This window comes from Astyanax mexicanus, chromosome 8, assembly GCF_023375975.1.
Source record: "Astyanax mexicanus isolate ESR-SI-001 chromosome 8, AstMex3_surface, whole genome shotgun sequence".
Classification (NCBI taxonomy): Eukaryota; Metazoa; Chordata; class Actinopteri; order Characiformes; family Acestrorhamphidae; genus Astyanax; species Astyanax mexicanus.
This window is the reverse complement of record NC_064415.1, coordinates 24530436-24558021: the sequence shown is the minus strand read 5'-3', so window position 1 is coordinate 24558021 and position 27586 is coordinate 24530436. Positions and strand designations below refer to the sequence as shown.

Genomic DNA, 27586 nt, shown 5'->3' with positions numbered 1-27586 from the left:
ACACACAAGCAGCACAGACAAGCAAATATAGCTCCAGGTCAGAGTGTCTTCTGCTGAAGGTCTAAGCAGAAGGAATGCTGCCATCACAAGCTGTTACATGTTCTCAACCTCTGCCATATTCTGCTGTGCTAGTGCTTTTGCTAATGCATTAGCTAATGCACGTTAGCATTAGCTAATGCTTGGGTGTGTGTGACTGCATAAACCAATGCCTCCAGAGTAGGGCAATCATAACTGCTTAAATAAGCCTGATTATTTAATTGAAAACAGGCAAACGCTGGCATTCTGCACAATGATGACAATACGCAGACTGATAATAAAGGGGTTCTTACAAGGTTCTTTAGTAAAGGCAGAGGTGCTATACAGATCCATTTCTATGCAAAGAACCATATCTGAAAGTCTAAATAGTTCCATTAGCCACACTTGCCATATAGAAGCACTTTGTAGGATAGGAACTAATATAAATGTCCCATGGCTTTTGCCACATCACATGAAAGCTAAAGAACACCACACAAAATTGCTCATATTTTCACATGGACACCTCTAGCCAGATGCTGCTGATCACCATCATTAACATCCACTGCACAGCACTGTGGATCAAGAAATGTTAAATGTCTGTACAAATTCAATCAAACTCTGATAATTCATGATGCCTTGCCATAAACATACTAACCAGTCTTCACCCTAAAATCATAACACCTCACAACTTATACAGCTGTAGGAATCACATCTCTTGCAACATAGGTGAAGCTAATGAAATGGACAATAAATGTACAAACCACAACAAACAAACAACTATAGTCACCATACTTGTGCTGGAAGAACATCAATGCAGTGAACACACACATAAGTAAACACATGCATAAAGCAGTTCGAAGCCATTGCTGTGGCACCCAAGCAGCAGTGAGGGTTAAGAGCCTTGCTCAAGGGTCAAACAGTGGCTTTTTGCTGAGCCCAGGTATCGAAGCCTTAAGGGCCGAACAGTGACAGCTTGCTAAGCCCAGGTCTCAAACCCATAAGAGCAAACAGTGGCAGCTTGCTGAACCCAGGTATCGAACCCATAAAGTCAAACAGTGGCAGCTTTTTGATCCCAGGTATCGAACCCATAAAGTCAAACAGTGGCAGCTTGCTGATCCCAGGTATTGAACCCATAAGGGTCTTGTTAAAGAAACAAAACAGTGACAGGTTGCTGAATCCAGGTCTCGAACCCAAAAGGGTTAAACAGTGGCAGCTTTCTGAGGTGAGATATCAAACCCATTAGTGTCTTTTTCAAAAAACAAAACAGTGACAGGTTCCTGAACCCAGGTATCGAACACATAGTGGCCAAACAGCTTGCTGAGCCCAGGTACTGAACCCATAGGGACATTGCTCAAGGGGCAAACAGTGGCAGTTTTCTGAGCCCAGGTATTAAACCCATAAGGGCCAAACAGTGACAGCTTCCTGAGCCCAGGTATCAAACCCATAAATGCCTTGCTCAATGGCCAAACAGTAACAGCTTGCAGAACCCAGGTATTAAACCCATAACCTTGTTATTGATGGCCAGATGCGCTAACCTGAGCCATGATTGCCCCTAAAAAACATCTGGGTAAAAACTCAGAATCCTAAAACAGAATCCTAACTGCTAGACCATATGGGACATTGAGGTGAACAAGGGTGTGGATTTAATAAAGTGGGCAGTGAGCAAATTTAGAAGTCATCATAACAGTTCTTCTCCAGGCTGGGATACAGAAGAAAAAAAAACTGAAGTTCTGCGAGTTCCTGTGAGTTCCTGTGAACATACTGGAAAGTCTAAAAAGAGAAGAAACAGTAGACTGGGAGAGCTGACTCACAGCACCGCTAACAGAGCATGAACTGGACTGTCTTTCTCCAACTCCAGCCTTTGCAGCCTTCAACACAAGCAACAGAATCGGGATGAACTCGAACACACATACTCAGACACAGCTCTTATCACTTACTGCGTAATTGTGTTAGGGTGTAAATGGGAATGGCGTGTGTGGCGTGTATATTTAATGTCCGAGACTCCAGAGGCCGTGTGTTTGTTAAAGGATGGAGAAAAACAAAGCATGAGACCTTACAAATCAGCAGGAAACAATGGCTGACTTCAAAAGACAAACATAGTATCAAATGAGGTGAAACACAGCGCTCTATTACTGACTGCATTGTACACTGAGCATAAACAAACACACAACATCCTGACTGCTGCTAACACAGAACTGCAATAAACATAACCATAACTCCTGCATATAGTTTATGATAACAAGCTACATAACAAGCAGCATGTAATGGTATAGTTTAAAGGAAATTAAGAGTATTTCATGCATTGTTTTTAAGAGAGTAAATTAGTATTAAAGAGTATATGACTAGGGGAAAATACTGAATCAGATTTTTGTAAGAGTTATTTTTTCTTCAGTTTCATTATCACTAGCATAACAGGATATATCAGATAAGTCCAGCTAAAAACAAGTGGAACTATCACTACAAACACCACAAACTTTGCTGTATAAAGGCCAATTTATTTTTCCATGCGCATTTCTTTGGTATGCATCCTGCATGCACTTCACAATATATCGTTTGAGTGATATAGTCATATCACAAGTTTCCCATTACTTTTTTGCAACATAGAGAACATGGAAATCATCATATAAGGCAAAAAAAACTCTGACAAAAAAATATCTGACACAAAAAGTTAAATAATCTGTATTGGAATAAAAAAATCAAATTTAAGGCTCTTTATCATCATCTTAATTTTTCATGACAGATATCAAAATCAGATTAAATTTGATTACTGCAATCTTTGATTCATGGAGTGCAACTTTAATACAACGACATGTTAAATCATTGACGTCTGAAGAAATCTGGTAAAAATTCTTTTTAATGATTAAGTAAGAAATCTTGCTTTATTTAACATCCCTCATCTTTGCTAAATGAACCCTGCCCCAGCACTATGAGCACCTCTCTCAACATCACACTCTGACTGAAACTGTAAATGAGAACAGCAGCAAAAGCTGCTAATCTCAGCAGCCTTCAACAGCTGACACCTGACACATGCTCAGTCACGGCTGGCTCAGCTTTTATCAGCCACAGGCTCAAACTCAAAAAAGAAAACATACACACACCCCTCCTTGTCTGTACAGCAGTGAAAAGCTTAGAAAGAGGAAAAAAAGAAAGGCAGTCAAACAGAGCATGAAAAAGAGAGAATTTACAGAAATTAGTAGGGGAAGGGTTGTGGTGTTCAATACAAATAAGCATTCCAAAAGAGTTTAGTAATTGGGCATCAAAACAGGACCATGAACCATATATTTAAAGTATAAATGCTGATCTGGGCCATCTTATCTGGAAATTAATATATAATTACACTTATTCTGTAAAATACAATAGCAATAACAATAAAAACGCTTTATCACATAGGTCCAGTTGGGTAATATGAGAAAGAAACACTGATATAAGATATCAACATGGTACAGGACTCAATGATCAAGTTGCCCTGGATTATGTTGTTAAAATAAATGGTTAGTATATTCATTATTGTGCTCCTTTAATTATGAAGACTATACTTGGTTAAGTGTCATCCCTCTGGAAACCAAACAATTCACACAAACATCCCAGTAGTATCCATATTACTATATGATTTTAGAATCTAGAATAAAATAAGTTCAGAATAAAATGAGATTTAAATTACCCAGCTCTAAAGGGCAAACAAATTACCACATTAATTACCTCTGTTACAAACAGTTACCACAGAGACAGAATTTAGACCATGACTATCATCCGACTGCATGTCAGTCACTCTACATGAGTCAGAGCATGAGGCTGTTATCAGCGTATACCACACACAGACACACATACACACTATCACACAAGCAAGCAACTCTCTCAGCACACTCCCTTTAACTAATATTAGCCACAACTTCTCGCCAGTGTATGAATATTCCACTATGCCATTGTTTGTACCCTTCACTCTTACACACACATTAAATAACCATCAGTTGCAGGGCAACCAAAGCTAAATACGCATTATGCCAAACAGCTGCTATGTAAAGGATATATAGGCTAAAGATACATATAGCAACATATAATGTCTAATCAAGATATACTGTGCTTTATATCAAGGAAAAATTACCCTTATATAGCCCTGGATTGTATGTTAGCTATACAATACTAGGGTGAATCTAGTGGCAGGCGATACCATGTTTAAAAAAATCATAGTAGCTATTATACACAGAGGATAGTTTGCATTCATCAAGTTAATGTGTACTGATATTCTTCCATAAATCTAATACATGAAAAAATGTTTTTTCATTACTCCTGTAAGAAATAACATAAAAAAGACAGAAACATTATTTTTAAGCTTCTGCAATATTCTCTAAAAATGACAGATGTGAAGTGAAGAACTAAATGCTTTTTGCTGGTTGTCAAAAAGGCAAATGGTCATTTATGGTCATGTTTTGCCTTACAATCAATAAATATTGACAGCTATGAGCCACATGAGTAGCTAATAAGTATCTATAGTTACAAATTACCTTTTGCAGTTATGTTACATAGGTTAGCTAGCATATTTGCATATTATCCTAAATTGACAAAAAAAAGAATATTTTGTCGAAACAAACTAAATATTCACCTAAGCAAATGCCCATTTAAACGTTTATTTGGCATAGAATGAATAAATATTGACAGATATTAGCCACACGAGTAGCTAGAAAGAAAAACTTAATATAAATTCTTGCTACAGAAAAATATAATATTTCTATGGTGCTGGACAGTGATTTTATACTAGAATTTAATACAACAAAATAAATTTACTTCATGTAGCTAGTTAGCTACATGACGTAGCTACCTAACATTAAAGTAGTATTAAAACAATCTGTAATATTTGTCTAAAAACATCAAAAACATACATTCAGTGTTTATAACAGAGACAGTTGGGTTAACTAAGTTACTTACTACTAAAGGAAAGGATAACGTAGGCTAGGGAACCAACCTATGTAAGAATGAATCACTGAATGGTTCAGTAGGAAACAAGCACTCACTGTCTATAACAGATAAAAGTAACTAACTAGCCAGCTAACCTAATAGGAAAGGATAACCTACGATAGCTGGGTTAGGTAACTATGTAAGAATTAATCAATGAACAGTAAATGTTAGCTAGCGATAGTGTAGTTAGCTAGCTAGCTAAACTATAGAAATGAATCACTAAACAGTGAATGGACTCGGTTCAGTTCCCAAATCATAACATAAACCTAATGAGCTGCAGAACTTCTACAGAAAGTCACACTGCTTTAACAATACGTGCTCCCCAAATAAGCTGGCATTATTGGCCAAGTTAGTTAACTTAGCTAGCTTAACATAAACATTTTGAAACTAGACCCTTTAACCTAAGCTACCACTCCTACCAACACCGAACTTCAAAGTGCTGTAGTTAGATATCTTTCTGGCTCAACGGTCAGTCCAAATCTCAGTGTACTAATAGTGTGTTAGGTAGTAAGGGTCTAAGTTGTAAAGGCGTGTGAGGTGAATACTAAAGGCAGGGTGTGTGTCTGTGTGCAGGGGGGCTCTGGCTGAAGCACTGCTAACACTGAGAGAGGAGAGCTACTTAGCACGCTAGCAGGATGACAAGTTGGGGGAAGATTGTTTGGAAGTCTCTCCAAAGAGTTACAGAGAGAAGAGGAAGAGAGACAGAGTGAGAGAGACAGCGCTCTCTTCAAGGACTTCCCTCCGGCCGGTAAATCCACCAGCGACCCACACAACATCCCGCCCGTTCAGCCACAGCTTACCGGAGTGTTGGACCGATACAGTTGGTGTCTGTGCTCTCGATCTCCCGCTGGATCCTCTCGTGCTCCGCCGCGATCTCTGCGCTCGCCATCTTCACTAACGGCGCTCAGCTGCGTCACCTGAACCAACACACACACACACACACACAGCCCCGCAGGAAAAAAAACACCTACTACTTCCGGTATTAAGTTGGGCGAATTTAGGAGAACTCTGTAGTAGATACACAAACAGACACAGCTGTATTAATATTTATACTCTATTACATGCACTAAAAATAATGGAGATGTTTTTTTTTCATACCCTATTAAGTATGATAGCTAGTTAACTAGTATGCGGCCGCGTCCTAAACCACATACTTCCATTCTGACTAGTGTGTAAATATAGACTTTCCCACAGCAGGAATAGTGCAGTGTGTGGATTTGGACGCAGCCAAAGCCATTAGCTAAGTTATCTAGTTTAAAAAAAAAAAAAGCTTTATTTTCAAATTTAAATATTTCAAACACATTTTTATTTTATATTACGGTTAATGTTCGCACATTTTGTAATATGTTTAAATGAAACACACTACAATCATAACTTTAGTAAAAAATAAATACATTAGCAGAAATTGAATTTAATTTTACATTTGAGTTTAATTCTATGGGTTAGTTTTGCTTTTTTCAATGTTTAAACATTTCACACACGATAAAGAAAAGTAACTTATTTGATTAAAGTACTTTTACTTTAAACATATGGGGTATGCTGTAGAGGAATTTACTGGAGTAAATCTCATTGAGAAAGATAAAGCTGTAACTGGCCATGCTCTGTGAGCTTTACTGACATCTAGTGCTTGAACAGCTCCAAGGTGAATTAGCAATGTACCGGTATGTATTTTATAGTTACATTAATTAATCTGACTAAATGTAACATTTATTATTCTCCAAGTAATTTGCAGTGTTTTTTGTATAAAATATGCAGCCATGGGTTTTAGGTTTAACTTTTTAGCATTTCTCATGCTGCAGCCACATTCTGCACTTCACTGGAGGAATCTGAATGAAGATAGGACTGGACAACATATTGTAAATATCTTTTTTCACTGTTTAAACAAATCACACGCAATACAGTAAAATGACTTTCAGTACATACCTTGATAAAAGGGCATTTTATTTCTCTTCTTTTACCTCTACCATATAAGGGATGCTGGGAATTCGCTGGATCTCATTGAGAAAGATAAAGCTGTAACTGGCCATGCTCTGTGAGCTTTACTGACATCTAGTGTTTGAACAGTATGTACCGGTATGTATTTTATTGTTACATTAATTCATATGACTAAATGTAACATTTATTATTCTCCAAGTATTTTTTGCAGTTTTTTTATTTTTATAAAATATGCAGCCATGGATTTTAGTTTAAACTTTCTAGTATTTCTCATGCTGCAGCAACATGCTTTACTTTACTGGAGGAATCTGAATGGGGATAGGACTGGACAACATATTGTTAATAAAAATATGTATTAAAAAAACTATTTTATACAAGATATAAATGACTGTATTTGTATTATCACACATGCTATCCATATTAACAACTATGTGTGATTTAATTACAAAATATAACGTGCATGGGTCATCGGTGTGGCACTCAACAGAGGACAGTTTTGTACAAATTACGTTGTATAAAAGTCATAATCAAAGGAGCAGCATGATAATCTAGTGCAGTGTGTTGAGTCGGTGAAATACCATAAAGATCAGATTTGTCTTGTGTTTGTTATTACTTGCGGTTTTTAAGGCTAGTAACTTATCTTGTGCAACAGAGGTAAGTTTTTAAAATGTTTCTTTATAGTCTGGATGACTTTAGTATTGATCTACATTGCAGAAAAGTATAAAATAATGAAAAAACGCGGAATTTAAGGTGAACGGTACTGTATTTTATTAAATGCATTTTTGTAAATGGTATATTTTCCCTAATTATTTGAATCCCATTGTCTTCTGTAAATTCCATGTATTATATATGTACATGTTCCAATCTTATATATTTTCCACATGATTTAAATGCAGTAAAGGCCCTGCAATGTGTTTCCCTGGACATTTATGTCCTCTATTGCTTATGTACTTCAGCATTTGTAAGTCTCTTTGAGTAAAAGCGTGCGTTAAATGAAATGTACTGTAAATGTAAAGTAAAGCGCTGATTGGTCGGAGAAGAGTGTGAGTGGTGGAGTGAAACTCTCAGGAACACAAACACAGCAGCAGCGGCTGGACTGAATGTCCACAGCGGCGAGAGCGGCGGCGGCGGGGACCTGCGACTCCACTGCTGTCAGCCAGCCGTCCAAACTCGGTAAGGGACAGAGTGTCTGACTCATATAAACGCTTGAGGAGTCCGTTTAGTCTTACAACCTTTATAACTCAAGTTAGTAAGATATACAACCTGAAGTTACTTAGCTAAGCGAGAGAGCTAGCAGTCAGCCTGACTGACCTTTATAATGGGCTAGGTTAGCTAACTAGCTAAATAGTTAGTGCTAGCAAACCAGCAGCTCTATTGAGAAAGTTAGCCTTAGTTTACTCAGTTAGCTACTGTAGAACTAACCTCAGCTTAGCTATTAAGTTAGTTTAATGGACTTGTTTTGAGTGTGATGTAGCTAAGCTAAGCTAGCCAACTATGGTTTCTTTCAACGCCTAGCTAAACATAGCTAACGATAACTAAGGTAATTAGCGTGTCAGCTAAGCGGAAGTGGCTAACCGCAGATAAGCATCAACAACAACAGTGTAGTTAGCTAGAGTAGCTAACCTAACTATAGTTAACTGGCTGGCTAACGATACTCGATAATTTTCTACTTGCATTCTGCATAGTGACAATAGGCTTGTTTATGTGCCCTAGAAAGTCCTATTCTATTGGCATATTATATGCTGGGACTAGACAAGCTTAGTGTGTGTATATATTGTGTCAGTAGTGGGTAACGATACAACTTAAAGAAGCCGAAGCCATTTAATAGAATAAACGTGTGTGTATACATACATGCATACATACAGCTCTGGATACAATTAAGAGACCATTTCCGTTTCTGAATCAGTTTCTATAATTTTGCTGTTTATAGATATATGTTTGAGTAAAATGAACATTATTGTTTTATTCTATAAACTACGGACAATATTTCTCCCAAATGTCAAATAAAAATTTTGTCATTTAGAGCATTTATTTGCAGAAAATGAAAAATGCCCAGAAAACAAGTTCATATTCATAACGTTAATAGTTTAGAAATCAATATTTGCTGGAATAACCCTGTTTTTTAATCCTCTTTTTTTCATGCCTCTTGGCATTTTTTCCTCCACCAGTCTTACACACTGCTTTTGGATAACTTAATTCCACTCCTGGTGCAAAACGTCAAGCAGTTTAGATTGGTTTGATAGCTGTGATCATCCATTAATTTGGTAAAATCAAAGAAATGTATAATTTTTAAGTGGTCTCTTTATTTTTTTCCAGAGCTACACACACACACACTGAACAAAACTATAAATACACTTTTGGTTTTGCTCCCATTTTATTTAAGCTGAACTCAAAGATCTACGTTATTCCTATGTTCGCCTTTTTTCTGTCAAATTTTGTTCACATTCGGGTCTAAATCTGTACTAGTGAGCACTTCTTCTTTGCTGAGGTAAACCATTCACCAGTCACAGGTGTGGCATATCAAGATGCTGATTAGAGACATTGATTATTACATAGGTGTACCTTGAGCTAGCCACAATAAAAGACCACTCTAAAATGTGCAGTTTTACAGTAATATGTGAATCTGGGGGATTCAAAAAACCAGTCAGTACCCGGTGTGCTTCACAATTTGCTTCTCGCAGTACAACACATCACCTTTGTATAGAGTTGATCAGGTTGTGTCCTGAGGAACGTTTGTCCACTTCTCTTCAGTGGCTGTGTAAAGTTGCTGAATATTGGTAGGAACTAGAACATAACCCAGACATGCTCAATGGGTGACATGTCTGGTGAGTATGCTGGTCACGCAATAACTGGGATGTTTTTCAGGAACATGCTTCCAGGAACTGGGTACAGATCCTTGCAACATGAGGCCGTGCATTATCATGCTGCAACATGAGGTTATGCAGCTGTGTTCATTGTCCTTTACGTACGCCCTGGCCTGCCCATACCATAACACCACCACCACCATGGGCCACTCGATTCACAACATTGACATCAACAAACCATTAACCCACACAAAGCCATACACAGTCTGTCAAAAATATTCAATTTATGGGCAACAGCTCTGGTGGACATTCCTGCAGTGAGCATGCTAATTGCATGCTCCCTCACTGATGATTTCACTCATATCACCATTATTTATGAGTGATTTATAAATCATAAGAATTCACACGTGCTTACACAGTGCGAGGAGGAGTAAAAAACCTCAATTTCCCTCACTCAGTTTAACACAGTATTTGATGCACAATTTACAGAATAAACAAATGAATAGAGAACACACATTCATACACAGTGTCATACACAGATTTCCTTTGTCGTGGAGAGGAGGTGATGATAACTTATTTTACATAGCTTGTCACTTGTCACTAGTTGATATTACAATAAAGGCTCCATAAAAACATTACTATAATCAAATCAATAGGCTAAACCTGTGGTGAAGAATATTGTTTGTTAAATTCTGTGACACCAATAAATCCATAATTCCTGGTATTTGCTTATTTAGGAGTATTTATCCTCTTCAGGAGCACAGATGCTGTTAAGTATTGTACAGAAAATTGTCTTGCAACATTTTGATTTTCGCTAAATCACAGTATCGTGGTATCATATCGCAAGATACCCTGTGATTACCACCCTTAATACTGACACTGACTGATAGTGGAGTTAGTGTGTGTTGCACTGGTACGAGTTGATCAGACGCAGCAGTGCTGCTGGAATTTCTAAACACTTCATGTGTCAGTGCTGGGCTAAAAAATAGGCCACCAATAGCATCTTGTTATCAGCGTCCTGTGACCTCTGATAAAGGACTATGCTTGAAAGTTCCAAACATGGGATGCTGTTGCTTCTGTATATTGTGTGTATATTTAGTGTATGTATATTTAGTTTTGTATATCTAGTGCTATGCTTTTGTAGAGTTACTACCTGAGCCTCACAACAAGGGCATTTTAGGGCATAAATATGGATGCAGACCAACAGGAAAAACCTTGAAGTTTCAGGCAGGATTATTTATGATTGTGGTTTCTAGTGTTGAAATTCTGTTTTGTTTTTCTTATAGATTTCACAATGGATCACATGTTCACAATATCTGATGAGTCAGATGCATCTGAAGAGCTAGGAGACTCAGACCAGCCAGAGGTCAGTAAGACAGCTGAGCCATCGCGGTCTGGGCAGCACATCACTGTTCCGGAGAAACTCAGAGGTGAGTCAGTGTCTAGGTTAGGGCCTGTGGGAAGTGTACAGGAGCATTCGCTCATTATGTCAGCTACTCCGTATCCAGGCTGCACACACAAAGCACCACAGTCCCTACTGAAAAACAAATGATCTGTTTTTGTAAGCAGTGATTCACCTGTGTAGACAGGTAAGATATTGTGTTAGACAATTCCTGTACAAACACTCTATTGCTTAATTTATGACCTTCGCTCACTTATGAAACTTTTTCTTATTGAAAGACTTTTAAACTGCAAAATTGGTATACTTTATATCTATTTCACATTGCATAAAAGGAAATTACTTATACACTTGCTTTACACTAGCATCCAATATTTGTTATTCTTTTGAGCATAATGTGTTATTGATTACATTTATATTTATGACATTTGGCAGATGCTCTTATCTAGACTATCCAAAGCTAGTATCAACAGATGCCAAATTCAAGATACCTGTGAGCTCTAACACTACTGGAAATGAGCCACACAATAACCCTATTGCTAACAATGCATAGTTCCTGGAATTTGAATATAGAGAAGAATAAACCTGAGCGCAATAAATATTATAAAAGATGTTAAAATATAATTTTTATAGCGCATTATCAAGTGGCCCTGAACAAGGTGGGCCTTCAGTTGATGTTTTAAGGCATTTGGGTTTTGATGATTACTGAAAGAAAACCTCATGTCCTCACATAATAAGTAATTTTTACATTTTACATTAATACGATTAATGCTTTTACATTCATGTTTAATAAATGATAAATTATTCTTTTCTTAATCCTAAATAATATTTTGTAATGCTTTTATATTTACTTTTTATAATGCAAACGTATAGAAATATAGGCATTGTCTGCAATATTTGTTTGGGTATAACTTATAAAATTTGAGACATTTCCTTATAAGTTTGAAAATCATTAATTATGTAAAGTGTAAACTGCTAGTGTGTGTTTGGTATTTACAGGTTTAAGACATTTTTTTAATGCTAAAGTTAAAGAAAAAAGTTAGGTTTCTCTCCACAAACAGAAAAGCGATCTTAAACTTTTGCAATTCGTATTACAGTGGGCTTTTAGTGAGTGATAATTAAATTATATATATACATTATGTGAGAGTATGTGTTCTTTTTTGTTATTGGTCGTAGTAGAGCCCAGGCAAAGGAATTTTTCTATGAATGAAGAGGCTCTGCAGGAGTCTGGTGCTGGGAGACACGAAGATGGAGCTGGAGATGGAGATTCATTCCGACGCCGCAGCCGCTCAGCTCCCCCTTCTCTGTGGGCAGCCAAGAAATATGGCCGACAGCTGAGGAAGATGAGTGACGAGTTTGACAAGGGGCTAGAGCAAGGGGTGAGAAAAGCTTAGTGCTCTTGCTTTGTCCAGAAGAGTTATTTCCTTACTTTAACACATTTAAAGTAAGGTGGCATATAGGAGATTTCCATTACACTGATAGAATAGAATAGAATTGTCCTGTATGTTGCTTTCATGCAAAAACCTCAAAATCTTAAATCCCCCAAAATGGCTCATTTACAAGAGAGGGACAAAAACTTCTTAATTTGCCCATTTATCATACCATTTTGACACTTGCTGTTAAAGTATAATTGCACCAAACCATTATTTTTACCCAGTATTGGGACTCAGTGGCACAATGTAAAGAACTACTGGATCCGATTATGTCCACAATGACATCAAATGATTTGTCCTGTTTCAATCTGGGATAATGTGTTGAAAACTAATGTGTTGAATACTAATTAAAATACATTGTGATAATAGCAGTATTCTCTCTTGAAAGAAGTCTGTTATTTACTAAGAAGCTTAAGGGGTATTTTTATTGTTTATGTTAAGTGCATGCCTCTTTTACACCTTTGTTTACTATATTATACAAAACTCTTGTTACTATAAGTTACTGTTTTTTACAAAATAGACAAAATTAACAGATTTTTTTGTTTCTACTGAATGGTTTCCGTATCACCACCAATATCATTATCGCATAAACACTCTTTTAGGGTCATTTGCAACAATATTGCATAAATATTATTTTAGGGCTTTTTGCCCACACCTCTACCATGCACATACGGTTTCTCACCTATAAACTCCTTCATTTTTTAGATGAAGAGGGTGAGGAGTGCCGGAGCAGCCCGCCAGATGCAAAACTCCCCCAGCTGGTTTGCCTTTCTTTGGAGTCACAAGGAATCAGACTCTGAGGCGAGCAGCAGCCGTCCAGCAGAATGAACAATCATTGGACGAAAGGATGGAATGATTGGACGGTTTGTATGGTAGCATATGTGCTGGAAAATGCAAGAGGATCTGATCACCAGTGGACAGAGGTGATGGACTGATGCCCTGTTTTTACTGGATAGTTCAAAATCTTCGCCTTAAGGAGCCGATCTTTCAGATCATTCCGAAGTGGCCTTCCTGTGACTCTGACATTTGCAGTGTCAGATATAATACAGGTGATCCTTTTAGGATCTCTTTTTTTTTTCCCAAAACTGTGAGAAAACTTGTGAAAAAGAACATAAAAAAATAATACTAATGAGAAATGTTTTAGATATGGACTACTTAATGCTGGACAGTTTCTTTTCGTTACTGTCTTTGTTATACTTATCTTTTTTACTGTAAGGCCTTATCTAAAACAGGTTTTACATGATCTTTTTTGAATGACCTTTTGAAACTGCTTTGTAAGAATTTTTTTTCTATGTACTTTATTTTTAATAGTGTATGTTTTTGTTGTCTTTTTATCTTCACATGATTTTAATGTTAAGGGGAGGGGCCTTATACTTAAGTGATTCTACGTAAAAATCAAAATACTAATAAAATATAAAAAAAATTATTAAACTGTGCAATGTACAATTACTTATTTGCTTGTTTTAAGAACTGAGGAACATTTAAACTTGTTCTGAATGAAAGAATGTAAACATACTAAATATGGCAACACTATCATGTGATGTTCTTTTTCCCTATTTATGACTGAGATGCTGATTACTCCAGAGAGAACAAAGGTTAACATATCTGTCTGTACCTGGTGCACATGATGATAATGCAGGTGCCGTCAAATACCATATGCCAGTTTCTTAGAAAGATTAGTTTAGAACTCCATGGGAGTGCCAAAGGTGGCTCATCACTGAAAATTCCTTTAACCATGGGTGTTTTATCTTTAAGGCATTTGCTGAACTTTCCCTCCTAGTTTAAAGGCTTTCCAGGTCACGTGACCAGCTAGGAATATTTTCGCTTCTCAATACCATATGAACATTTTAAAATAATGAGTCTCAATGCACAGAAATTGCCTACAATTTGTACAGATTTTGAATCTAATTGGATGTCATTTGCTGAAAGCTATACAATATATATATATATATATATATATATATATATATATATATATATATATATAAATAAATAATATTTTTTTTATTATTATTTTTTTACAGATTACTTTATATTATATTGGACCAGTGTTCGTACTAAGCATTATATAGTACATCCAGTAACTACCGTATCCAGTGAGTAAAACCCGTTAATATTGAGAGGGATTTAATGCACTTACAAGTATGCAGTCACACACAAAAGTCATGGGAAATGTCCTGGAAAGATTGTTTATTATTTGTTTTGTTTTTTTGTTTTTTTTATCTGTATAATTTCTTGCTTTATATTTTAGGATTAGCCTTAATTATGTTGCTATGTTCCATTTGAACTTTAATGTCAGAAGTTCCAAGTAGAAAATTTGTACTATATCCACCATACTCACTAACCCCAAGTTTAGAACCTAGTAGGCAGTGTTTTACAGTTTATTAGCAGTTCCTTTTTTCTTTCATTCTTTCTGTCTGTCTAATTTAGTAATTCATACACGCAGTATTGTCCAACCTATGGACATGATTTTTTCACTGTTTTCACTTTTGAATGAAAACAATACTCCATAATATGTTATCAACTTGGATTTGTTAATAATCGTAACCCAAGTTAATGGTAAAAATGATAATTTTTATATAAGAGGCATTGTCTTGTGTCTATTTTTGGCACTTTAGAACATCCACATGTTGTTTTAAACAACCAATGAAGGGTCCCAGCAGAACTTTTCCCCACAGTCCAGAGCAGAAAGCCTTGCCATGTCACTCTCACTCAGTTCAAAGTCAAAGAGACAGCTATTTTGCTGGACCCTCATGGGCTGGGCCGATTTCGGCAGCACAGGCACATTCTGCTGCAAAGCCCACCTGAGAAGCACCTGTGCTGGTGTCCTCCCACACCTTTGTGCCACCGCCTGAACCACAGGGTCAGTGAGGAGTACCCCAGTCGCCAGCGAGGAGTACGCCTGGAAACAAACACCACTCTCCTCACATAACGCTCTAAGCTCCTTCTGAGCCAGCCGGGGGTGGAACTCCACCTGGAGAACGGCCGGGACAACCCTGCAGCTCTTCAGCAGCTCCTGCATGTGCTTCACAGTATAGTTAGACACCCCAATGGCCTTGAATTTTCCCTCCTTGTGAAAGTCTTCCAATGTTGCCCAGCTCTGAGAACGGTTCTCAGGGTTTCGCTTATCCCTGACATCCCGACCCTGCGTTCCAGGCCAGTGGATGAGAAACAGATCAATGTAGTCCAGCCCCAGCTGCTCCAGGCTCCTCAGACAGCCATCTCTGGCCTTAGTGCCCTGGTCCTTGGGACTCAGTTTGCTGGTTATGAATACATCAGCTCTAGAAAGCCCATGTTTGGGTAACAGAGAACGAAGGGCCTGGCCAATCTCGGCTTCGTTACGGTAAACTGCGGCTGTATCAAAGGCTCTGTAGCCTGCTGTTAACGCAGCATCCACAACTTGGTACGTGTCCTCGGGACCCTGCAGACGATATGTGCCTAAGCCTACCAGAGGCATGTGAGCCCCAGTGTTAAGCAGGACAGATGGTCCGTGGTCAGTCATTGGGTACTGCAGTGCCTGAACAAGGAATAATCATTTGAGAAATATGAGATTACAGACAAATTAGAGACATGTTTGCAACTGAGAAATACATTTATTTATTGCACTGCTGGAGACAAACCAAAGTTATGAAATGCTGCTTTAGCTTTTAGTCCACTATCATCAGAACATCAATTTTAACAGTATAAATGGCCTTGTTACTACAGAGAAAATGAATAGCACTTTGACATAAAATTGTGCATTCAATTATTACAGAGGTCTTTGCCATCTTTAATAATAAATACAATGTTTTACTTATTAAGTAAAACACATTGATATGCTGGAATTGTAATTATTACATACACACTTGAATTCAGTATATTTACTGAAGCATTTCTAATTGGGTGATATTGATCTTTTTAAACTTTGATACATTTCAAAATCTAATTTGCTTTTTTTGCTCTACTACATTAGGATACAGATCAGCTTTTGCTTTTAGTTTGGGTTCACATTCATGAACCCATGTTTTAAGTATGTTTTTATGAAATTAAACATGTTACTTAGGCTACGCTCACTGTTTTTCCCCCCTAAGCAATAAGATCGGATTTGTGCGTCCGGACTCATCTCAAACATATCTGCATGTGGTTTGGATCTAATTTACAAAAATCTGATATTATGGTGTTTTTTTCTGTTCAGACTATCAAAAATCAATCTAGATATGCCAAAAAATCTGATTGCATGTTGTTTCTATCTATTCAAAATATTAAAAATCAATCTAGTTAAAATCTAGATATGCCAAAAATCTGATTTCATGTGACTTCTGGCTGTCCAGATGACCAAATATCACAATGCACATAGATACACCAAAAATCTGATTTGGGCTGGCAATCAGAACAATCTATGTTGCAATACATTTTAAACTACAGTTACCAAGGCAATTTCACAGCCACTTGGATGATAGTAATAGTTTGCCTTCAGTGTTTTGTGTTTATGACCATTTAATAGAAATCAGTATCAGATTGGTGACCAAAAAGTAACAATGGAGTCTTTTAAAATTAGTTCATAAGTCAAGAACCATGTTACAAAAATAATAACAGGACTTTAAAACCATAAGAAATCAGTCTACTTGCTAGCTAAGCACGTTTGAAGGCAAATACTTTTGGTCTAAAGAGAGGACTTCTGGTTTTACTACACTATGTTAATATTTTATATATTTCTTTATATATTTTAATATATTTTCTTGGTTTGTCTACTTCATCCACCACCACTGTAAGAAACACTGGAATTAAACCTACAGTTAACGCTTTTAGCTACAAAACAGAAACATGATAGGTTAGTTGGCCAACAAGCCCCAACTAAAAACATCTGTTCAGTAGTAGCTATCTGGAGTAGCTTTATGCTAATTCAACCAACCAGGCGTTCAGTATAACTACCTGTCTCGTATGAGGTTCCTCACGAAGCTCGTGCTGACTGATACACCTAAGACTGTGGTATTACAATATTTCTCCTATAGCTTAAATAAAAAATACAATAAAGGAAATTTTAATATATAAATACAGCTTCTCTCCTGCAGTCATGTGCAGCCTTACCTTGGTCACGTGACGATGTGGGTGGGCGCAACTCGGCCGCTCGTCACCATAGAGACAGGAGCAGTTCAACAGCTGATTGGATGGACGACTGACGAATCAGATGGACGGAAGCTGTGAGAGGCGGGAGTTCTGTAGTCATATGGAAAGTGGTGATCCACGTTATATACGGTGTAGCGGTGGGTAATCCAGGCCCAGAAAGTAAAAATCCATTCCATGGCGTTATAACAACTGCCTAGGCGGCTCTGCTGCAGCTGAGTAGAAAACCATGGGATAGATTTGTACTTTTTGGACCTGGATTACCCACTTATTATATACGATATTGCAACTTTTACTATTAATATTAATATTACCTACCTCTAATAAGGGGAGTACATGAGTTACAGATCAGAGAAAGTCAAGAACGCCGTTTTACAAACTAGGTATGGTAGTTTAGGTATGTTGGGATTAGTTAAACTTAGCAACTAGCTAGTTATTGCTGTAACTTAATATTACAACTTTGTGTGTTATTTTTCTTTACAAACCCTACTTTTGTGGTATTAAGTATGTCAATTTGTTCATCCACAAATGTAGCTAGCTAGTTAGCTAACCTAGCTACAGCTGAGGTGAAACAGCCCACATTTTCATAGTTAGCGTTAGCTAGCCAACAATGTTTGTCACACACAATCATGCTAGCTAGCTAACTTGTTCATTAACAAATGTAGCTAGCTAGCATGAATGTGTGTGACAGACATTGTTAGCTATTAGCTAACACTAACTCTGAAAAGGTGGGCAAGTTAGTTATAAAGTGATAAATATAACCTAGCATTAGTATTACATACACAGTATGCATATTGGTATTACATGTTTTTAAATCATTGTCTATTTCTGCACAGCAGGTTACGTCCCTGTTCTCCCAGTTCTGAAGTGAAACATGGCAGTTCAGGCTTTCTCGTTCCCCATGCCTGAAACCAGATTCTTCCAGGTTGGCCAGCAGGTTTACAAGTTTAAGATAAGACAAGGAAGCAAAATAAGGCAAGATTAGTAGTGTTATTTTTAAATATTCTCATAACTATTACCTACATAACTATCATGGCTGAAAGTGTGGCACCCCTGACATTTTTCCAGAAAAAGCAGTTTTTCTCCCAGAAAATTTATGCACTTATTGTTACACACATGTTAATTTCTTTTTGTGTACTGGAACAACACAAAAACAGACGAAAAGCCTAAATTCATAACACTTCACACAAAACTCCAAAAATGGAACAAACAAAATTATTTGCACCCTCCACTTAATATTTGGTTGCACTCCCTTTGGAAAAAAATGACTGAAATCAATCGCTTTCTGTAATAATCAACAAGCTTTTTACACTTCTCTACAGAAATTGTGGACTATTCATCTTTTACAAACTGATGCAGGTCTTTCATATTTGAAGGGTGCCTTCCCCAACACCAATTTTAAGATCTCTTGTCAAATAAAGAGACTTTGGAGAATTGTTAGACTGGTTCAAGCTAACAGAAAAGTTAAAGTTGCTCAGATAAACACCATCTTGTCCTGTATGATTCCCCAACAGCTTGCAGAATCTGGGAAACAAAGATTTTAAGCTGTTTTGATAGCAAAGGGAGGTCCTACGCAGAATTAATTTAGTGATTATAAAAATTGCTTAGTGAGTCTAAATCCCTTCCTTTGTATTTGAGTGTTCACAATACAAAGATTGTTGTAATAACCAATTGTAAATAATACAGATACATCATATAAACTTTCACATGGCACTTATTAATAATTAATGAATGAAAATTGCAGCAACACCTTTCTGTAATCTACAGCTCATATGTAATTTTTTTATTGAAAATAGCCAATGCATGTTTTATTTTTAGAATTCTAGTTTAATTGACCCTGTTTGTCTTTTATAGTTGTGAGGAGGAATTATTGGACAGTGAGTTTGTCAGTGAGGAGCTGGAGGTAATGCTGAGTGATTAAACACACAGAGTCTGAGATTAATCACGTCTGATGTGAACTGCAATAACAGTAAGTGAAAATCTGCTCTATTGTTTTACAGGACGCTGTACGGGTGGTGCTCATGTGTCTGGACAATCTCCACCCATTCACCACCCAGCATTTCACCATCTTCCCCTGTATGTTTTTACAATTAGATTATTTACTTGTCTCCAACAGTTTTAAATTTCACTTGAATAACTACTTAAGGTGGTAGTATGAATTTGTCAGAATCTCTTTCAACTTTTCAGCTAAAACCTAAAAATAGCTCTGATCTGCTGCTCAGACTTTGCTGCTCTGTTCTCTAACATATTTTCCTCACAGATAAGAGTAGGTGGGAGCGAGTGTCAGAGCTGAGTTTCAGGAAGGGGGATGTCAAGCTCTCTGCTTACCCTTTCCTTATCACCCTTTATGTGGAGACTAATGATCCGGTCCCTCAGCACACAAGTAAGCAATCCTTGATAGCATACACACACACTACTATGATTAAACAGTGAAGCGAAGTGTGTTATTTAGGTCTTGTTTATCTTATTGTCTTGCAGTGGATTATTCGTGTGAATGGGTCCCTCCAGTGAGTACCTTTCACCACCTAGCGAATGTCTTATGACTGAGACAGAAGGAACTTTAAAGCAACTTATGTTCTTGACACCAAAGCAGCATATTTGTAAACAAAGCCTTACACCAGCTGTTGCATCATCTTCGCTATTTCGGTGTAGTTCAGAGGAACTGTCAGAGAGATAGTACATAATGTTCTGCTGTTTTGTTTGTGCAAATTAAAGACTTTACCTCCCTGTATGATGTGAAGTAATCAAAGCACCTCTGACAGTTTTTCTAAGCTGACAGAGCTTTGTATACTTTGCATCACTGATGCCCTGTGAGGTCGACACATATTTGGATTATTCATAGATACACAGAGTCTATAAATGGCTCCACAATATGGAAGCATTGATTTTGTGATTATACTGAAGCATGTTCAAAACACTGGTGAATCACTGATCTGATGTGGTTAAAAATAGGCCTAGATTATTTCGCCCATGCTAGAATACAAAAAAAACTGTGATTTACCTGGGATTTGTTAGGATGTTCATTTTTTGCATAACAAGTAACACACCAGGGCCAATTGCCCCAATGTGTAAAACTGCCTAATTTGGAATATCTAAGCTTATTTAGGTCTAATAAATAAATAAATGAATGAGCGTTTTCAAATAAAAAAAAATGGGAGGGGTAGTTTGGGAGGGGCATTGGGTTATGTATGGGTTTAGAGGCAGGGCAGGAGGGAGAGCTGATTGGTTGAGCTGAAGCAGCAGCAGTGTGCCTCTGATAGCTGTGAGACCCAGCTGGTTGGACGTCAACAGGGGGCGGTATTATTCATAGACTGATCAGCAAATTACACAGAATCCTCGCCTATAGCTCAGTTAAACCTGAGAGGGTGCTGCAGAGGCAGAAATTTACCACAATAAAAGCGTTTTTAAATGTTAGAAAATGTTTATAAAAATGTTAAGCAGGACTGGTATGTTTCATTTCTTCAAAGGAAAACACTTCAGCTACTAATTAAAAAAATATGGTTTGGGTTTAGTGGCTCTTTAAACAGGATATATTCAAAATATTGTGCAGTTCAAGTGTGCATAGCCAATTTAAAGTCATAACAATACACATTTTAGTTTGTCTAACAATGATGGAAATAATTATATTATTGAATTGAAATTTCCCCATTCCAGAAACTTACCTGACTGAAAAACAAAAATACAAAAACTATAGGAAAACTGTATGTATTTAAAACGACACAATTTATTTACAAATTTACTATCAAGTCTAATGTGAATGCTCTATAGAATAAAGAATACATTAAATTAACAGGACACCATTTGCAGGTCAGGTCATTATTTTCATAATAATTAAACAACATATTGTGCAGTTTTAGTGTAAAATATGCTGTTTAGCAATTTATCTTTAAAAAATCTGCTAAGATCAAAGAAATTGTATACAAAAGTAAACTTGTAATTACTATCTTACATTTTGATTAGTCTCATTATTTTATTTAATAAAATACCATTTATTTATTACTTTGATTATTTGATTATTTTTCTTTTTAGCTTCTTTAAGCAGTAACTTATATATGTTATTCTACTGTGCAGAGTAGTGAGAGTGGTTCGGACAGTCCTTATTTTCCTCCAAGACCAGCATGGGAACCCAAACGCAGGAGAACAGAGCAAACACAAGAGGGCGCTCAGAGCCTGGACAACCAGCACAGCATGGCGGATTCTCCCCATCCACACCATCTCCAGTAGGTGTTGAACATGTGACCCTGCAGTCTCAGCCCTCAGCCTCAGTTTTTCAGATGCTCTTATATATTTCACTGGTGACACAGGGGATGTTTGAAAAACGTAAAGATCCAATACTGAATGGTGTAAAATAGGTCAGTGTAATGCTTTTTTTGATCATTTGAGGCAGAATTCGAAACTGAAAACACAAGATTAGGTGTAAAACCATATGTTTATTTTTTCATTTAGTATAGTAAAGAAGAAATGTTTTTTTTTTTATTTCTGCCCGTCATAATTAGAATTTCAGAAAACATGAAAAAAAAAACTTTTACACAGATCACTAAGTATGACTGTGCACACTCTAATGTTAAAATGACCTAAATGCCCATTTCTTTTAGTGGTTGTGATAAAAAACCTAGTTAAGGTTAGCTAAACTGAACTGAGGCTTAGTGCTTTCATCTTCAGGAGGAAATTAGCCAACTCCGTGTCTGTCTTGTAGTCCTTCTGGACTCTTAACTGTCTCTAATAGTGGAACATTTTCTGAATGTTACAGTTAACGTTCTTGGAACATTCAATCTGTCAAGTGTTCTTAGAACATGTTAACTTAACGTTTTTAAATGTTATGATAACATTGCTAAAACTTACTTTTGTCAACAATTTTATAATGTAGTTCCTAATGCTTCCATAATGTTAGTATTTGTCTAGCTGTGAATGTTTTTGAACAAAGGTTCTAATAGCATTATGATGCAAACAGTATTACATCACAGGTTTTCAAAACGTCCCTGGAACAATATTAAAATAACTTTAACCTTCCTGGAACATTTGTAAAATATAATATAAACTACCAGGATTTGTCACAATATTCTTCACTTGGCATATGGTTTGGCTCATTTGGGACAGGATAGGTACAGTAACACATCCATACTATAATAGAAGTTGATAGGGTTGTTATGTGACGTGTTTTCCAGCAATACTGTGGATCTAACAATAGCCTAAATAATCTTTGCTTCTACCCCTTTAATACACCTCTGAGAGAACATGTTTCCTGACAAGACACCCACATTCCCAAAAATACATTTAAGCGTAACCATAACTCTAAACATAACTCTAATCCTAATGACTTGATGTTGAGAAAACAGACCTCAGTGTAGGCAGACGGTAGGCAGATAGAGCTGAAGGTGATGTTTGTGTGAGCATTGGCTTTGTCACTAGTCTAATCTGTCACATTAGGCGTCTGGCTGCAGTTTCAGATGTGAGGCAGTAGTTATGAAATAGTGCAGCGGAGGAGGCTGAACACAGGGCGCCATCTCAATCAAAACATCACTCAGCCAGAAGGCTGAATATAATAAGTCTGATATCATGGAAAAGCATCCTATGCCAAACGAGTGGCTCTATAAACCAAGTAAGCACATTTTGATGAATTCTGTGAGTTAAATTTCTATCTGTTCTGTTACCTTTACAATTAACCAATTTGTTTTCCTGTTAAATGCCTCCAAACACCTACAGATCGTCTGTTGTTAGTGTAAATTCCTCTTGTTTTGTAAGTAGGAAATATGGTGTTATTATGTTAAAATTGTGAAACAGATGTCTTTAATGTGTAAAATAAGCTGGCTTACTGTTTTGGTCTAATAATATCTTTTGTTTCTTTCTTGTCTCTACCCTGGCCCCATCTTTTTATTCTCCCCACATGTGTCTCATTTGTTACCCAGCCCCATGTGTTCCTTGTTTGTGTATTTGTGTATATAGCCTCTCGGTTTCAGTCTTCCTTTGTCGCGCCTTATACATGTTTCATGTTTTTTTTTTCTGTTTATTTTGTCACGACTTGTTTTTATTTTTTAGTTTCTTTAGTTTGTTCAAGTTGGGATACTTTTATTTCTTTGGTTATGTGTATTTATTTACAGTTAATCTATTATAGCAAATAAGATGAGTGATTACCTGTACTAGTGTTACATTAATGCTCAGCACTTAAGTTAATGAGGTACAAAACAGAACCCTTAATATCTTGTGAAATAAATCACAATTCTGGGAAAACTCTTTTAATCAGTTTTTAATAGAAAAAGATACTGTTTTTAAGAGATAAAATAAAGCTACAAACCAGTAATACTTTACTTTAAAAAGTGCATTTTGTTCTTTTGTTTATTTTTTATACTGCAATACTTTCAGTGAAAATGAATGGAGTATGCTTTTATAAAACTTGTAGCTGTTACCTGTATTTATAAGCTAATGATATCCTTGATTGGTTTTTCTTGTTTTTTTTGTTTTTTTTTTTAAGGATTTTTTTATTTATATATTCTAAAGGTTCCTTAAACTGTGACATCTCTTTCACAGGAATGTCAAAGAAACTGTAAGTTTAGGTTACTTAAAAATCCGTGGCATATTTGTACATTCAACCCTTTACCAAGCATTGGCACCACATGGTAGATCTTTTTCTTAATCAAATTGCTGTAATCCTGCTGTTACCTTATTCCTCACATTGAATGTAGTGGTTAATGTTTTTATATCCACTAGACTGCATTTTTGATTAATGGTAGAAATAATTGTCTGGGTCATACTGAAAAGCGTGTGTGAGTGCCCAGTTAGGGTAAACAGAATAGGGTGCTAAAGTTAGCTTAGCATATGTATGTGTTTTATCACATTTTTAATCCATTTACTTTTTACACAATAAGATATGGGCTAGTAGTATTTATTATTTATGCCATATCCATCATAGCCGAGGCTCACTTAAGAACACTATGCCTTGACTAACTATAGCTACAGCTGTCTAGTAGGTTGGTAACTATAAATATTACATTTTACTTTAGCATATAAAGCGCTGGAAAAAAAATAAGAGACCACTTAAAAAAAAAGAGTTTCTTTGATTTTACCAAATTGAAAACCTTTCGAATATAATCAAGAGGAAGATGGATGATCACAAGGGATCAAACCAAGCTGATCTGCTTTTAAAGTTATCCAAAAGCAGTGTGTAAGACTGGTGGAGGAGAACATGTCAAGATGCATGAAAACCGTGATTAAAAACCAGGGTTATTCCACCAAATTTTGGTTTCTGAACTCTTAAAACTTTATGAATATGAACTTATGAACTGCATTATTCAAGGTCTAGGATGAACATATTTGACCAGGATTTTTTTTTTTGCCCTAAATGAGCGAGTCATCCATGTATAATGACTGTTAAAGGGTTAAAGAAGGTCGTCTTTAAAAGATAATCTTCTGTAAAAGCATGAGGGGTTTAGCCTAAGGCTTGTTCTGGTGAAGACCAAAGTAATACAGTTTATACAACAATCCACTTTCCTGTCAGCTCCAAAATAGATGGTCTTATTCAGGTGATCTCTGAGGCCTCGGGCTGATGAGCTTGCAGACATGCCTCAAACAGGCTTCGTGTTTTCATGTTAAATGTGCTGGAAGTGGGAACAAGAATTGAATGTGTCAACTGAAAGGGAACAAATAGATTTCTCACTCTTTCCCCCTCTCTTTTTCTCTCTGTCTCTCTCACTTTCTATTCCAGAGAGTCTCCTTACCTGGCCGACAGTGCAGAAGGGATGGCTTGTGGCAGCGAGGTAAGTGTGTGTTTGTGTGTGTGTGTGAGGTTTATCTATGAGTCTATCACTCAGGTATAAGCCTTGTCTCTCTGTCTGAGTGCTTAATCATTGTTTATTGCCCCCTTAGGGCAATAAAACAGCCTGACACATTAGTCCACTCAGGTGGCATAACTATCCCCATTAAGTTAATTATAGAAACTGATAAAAAGAAATGACATTTTTGTTTGATTTAAACAGAAATAGATTTTAGAGCCAATACATCCATCATTTGTGTTGTTTTTCTTTCTGTCTCTCTTTCTTCTCCTCTCTCACAATCACACACTCACACTCTTCTTTCTCTCACAGTTACATGCTGATTCAGAGGTGCCTTCCCATCCTGCTCCAGGTGCCAAGAACCCAGCGACTGAGGATGAGTCACGTACTCACCATAAATATCATTTTATATCCTATACCTCTGTTAACAGCAGGCACTTCCGCAGTGTATATATGGAGAGACTGGAGCTGTCACTATAATTTTTAATCAGATTAGTAATCCTATAGAGAGGAATGGAGACCAACCTGGCAAAATTTTACATGGATATTTTATCCAGGTTCAACAGGTTCAAGTAGAACAAGCTTCTGCTGACTTCCTTATATTTCTATACAATTGTAATGATTGTAAACTATGTTATACTGTATAATTTCATAAACAATGTATGCAACTGACATAATGATAATACAGTAATAATACAAAAGTAATAGCATCATAATGCAATTCCATCCTGTTTTGTAATCCACTTTTTAGAGTGGGGAGAAGATAGCAGATTAATGCACACAATAATGGAGACACAGACAATATCCCAGTCTCAGAAAAAAAATGTGTACCAACACATTGTATAATGGTATACTTTGGGAATTACTGCATGCATTGTCATTACACTACATTTTGCAATGGATTATGGGTGATCAGGATTAAATTATAAAGGGAGTTTAATGTAACATTGAGATTTTATACACTACAAAGTGTCTGACACACCATATAGTGCACTATTTCTGTATTCTGAATGTGAATGTAGCTTCTGTGTTTAACAGGTATCATGTAATAATGTGAGTCCTAATAGAAGCAAAAAATTAATTGTTGTAAATTGTATTTTGAACAGCGGAGCAGGACACCCCTGAGATCTCTGGTTGTGCACCCATTGTAACAGGAAAGCCAGGAGTCCTCAGTAGACTGGCCAGGTGAGACAAATGCAGGATTTTAGAGTTTATTTGTCTTGGTCTCTTCATGTGACTATTATATGAATTATATTCTGATAAGATTTTAGCCACATGCATTTACACTTAGTAGCCAAATGCTCCAGTTAGCATGGATAAAATGTAATTTCTGTGTGAGACAGAATATCCTGGTCGTATCTTTGCATGTATGAGTGTTGCACTGGGAGGAGTTTGGTTGTTGTGTGGCTCAGATTTGTATCTGTTTCAAATGTGTCTTGGGTGTGTTTACACTTGCATTTTTATGTGGCTTGGCCTTATCCAGGTATTATCCATAAAAATCAAGATGAATGAAGTGGAAACTGTCCCTTTATCAATGAAAATGACCTTGTTATAAATAAGGTTAATCTGTTTCTTTATGTTTCTCTATGTTAATGTTTTTCTTTTACAGAAGTGCAATGTTCCCCTTTTATCTGCTCTTCAGCAGATCATGAGACAGATCATCAGTCTTAATTGCTGTAAAAATGCCTTAATTTTAAATTAAATTGACTGATATTTAAGTTTTAAGCTTTTTGCCAATTGTTAAAATGTATTATATGTATGAGCTAGGAGTAAGAAAGCTTTTATTAATTTATTTTTCATTTATTGTAAGAGGCTGACTTTTGTGGGAACTAGATTTTAGTGCATTAAATCAAATTGCATTATTTTTGCCACTTTCTTTCAAAAAAAGATTTTTTAAATAAATATTCAGTGGAAACTCTACTTCTCACCTGTCAGTCTTTCAGTAAGCTCAGCATTGTCATGTGTTCTTTTGTGTTTGATGGACCATTATGAACACGAAGATGGTGAACTCATCTTTTGAGCTAAGAGCACTTAGGCCTCATGACTCGTTCCACCATCCCGACCCATCCTTACCCTTCACACATCTGCCTGACAACTGCCTTCACCAGCGATCATTACCGGCTTCAGTATAGAACAATTAGATTAACTTCTCAGAGGGTGCTAATTTTAGTTACATGA

At 36.7% G+C, this 27586-nt stretch overlaps 4 protein-coding genes across 14 annotated transcripts in view; 2 read left to right on the top strand and 2 right to left on the bottom strand.

The window, feature by feature from the left end:
- Nucleotides 1-5999, bottom strand: part of exoc6b (exocyst complex component 6B) — a 151625-nt gene extending 145626 nt beyond the window's left edge. For 2 of the 6 annotated variants that reach the window (XR_007440184.1, XM_049482158.1), the window contains exon 1: nucleotides 5769-5998. Coding sequence is in view for 4 of the 6 variants with exons in the window: in XM_049482158.1 (XP_049338115.1) it covers nucleotides 5769-5857 (89 nt within the window). In the remaining 2 variants the exon portion in view is untranslated. Of the gene's footprint in view, nucleotides 1-5768 lie in introns of all 6 variants that reach the window. The other 4 variants (XR_007440183.1, XM_015605531.3, XM_049482157.1 and 1 more) reach the window with 3 other exon arrangements.
- Nucleotides 6000-7939: 1940 nt separating this feature from the next.
- Nucleotides 7940-13973, top strand: badb (BCL2 associated agonist of cell death b). 2 transcript variants are annotated; one of them, XM_007248098.4, is made up of 4 exons: nucleotides 7940-8076; nucleotides 10994-11137; nucleotides 12286-12485; nucleotides 13245-13973. In XM_007248098.4, exons 1-4 carry the CDS (start codon nucleotides 8004-8006, stop codon nucleotides 13365-13367), a joined length of 540 nt encoding a protein of 179 aa, XP_007248160.3. In that variant the 5' UTR covers nucleotides 7940-8003; the 3' UTR covers nucleotides 13368-13973. The 2 variants fall into 2 exon arrangements, with proteins under 2 accessions (XP_007248160.3, XP_007248159.3); XM_007248097.4 differs by having other exon boundaries at nucleotides 12283-12485.
- Nucleotides 13974-14649: 676 nt separating this feature from the next.
- zgc:101765 (aldo/keto reductase) lies at nucleotides 14650-17712 on the bottom strand. 2 transcript variants are annotated; one of them, XM_007248093.4, is made up of 2 exons: nucleotides 17607-17712; nucleotides 14650-16056 (listed from the first exon to the last, which is right to left on the bottom strand). In XM_007248093.4, the coding sequence occupies exon 2, from the start codon at nucleotides 16039-16041 to the stop codon at nucleotides 15175-15177; it is 867 nt and encodes a 288-aa protein (XP_007248155.3). In that variant the 5' UTR covers nucleotides 16042-16056; nucleotides 17607-17712; the 3' UTR covers nucleotides 14650-15174. The 2 variants fall into 2 exon arrangements, with proteins under 2 accessions (XP_007248155.3, XP_007248156.3); XM_007248094.4 differs by lacking the exon at nucleotides 17607-17712 and adding an exon at nucleotides 17451-17599.
- A 45-nt stretch (nucleotides 17713-17757) lies between these two features.
- LOC111194373 (membrane-anchored junction protein) lies at nucleotides 17758-27328 on the top strand. Of its 4 annotated transcripts, none has more exons than XM_049483065.1 (11): nucleotides 17758-18025; nucleotides 18479-18617; nucleotides 19497-19545; nucleotides 19643-19718; nucleotides 19903-20025; nucleotides 20121-20149; nucleotides 21714-21862; nucleotides 25342-25393; nucleotides 25721-25793; nucleotides 26515-26593; nucleotides 27018-27328. In XM_049483065.1, exons 2-11 carry the CDS (start codon nucleotides 18517-18519, stop codon nucleotides 27058-27060), a joined length of 774 nt encoding a protein of 257 aa, XP_049339022.1. In that variant the 5' UTR covers nucleotides 17758-18025; nucleotides 18479-18516; the 3' UTR covers nucleotides 27061-27328. The 4 variants fall into 4 exon arrangements, with proteins under 4 accessions (XP_049339022.1, XP_049339023.1, XP_022534104.2 ...); XM_049483066.1 differs by having other exon boundaries at nucleotides 17758-18039; nucleotides 18482-18617; XM_022678383.2 differs by having other exon boundaries at nucleotides 17759-18025; nucleotides 18482-18617.
- The last annotated feature ends 258 nt before the right edge of the window (nucleotides 27329-27586 follow it).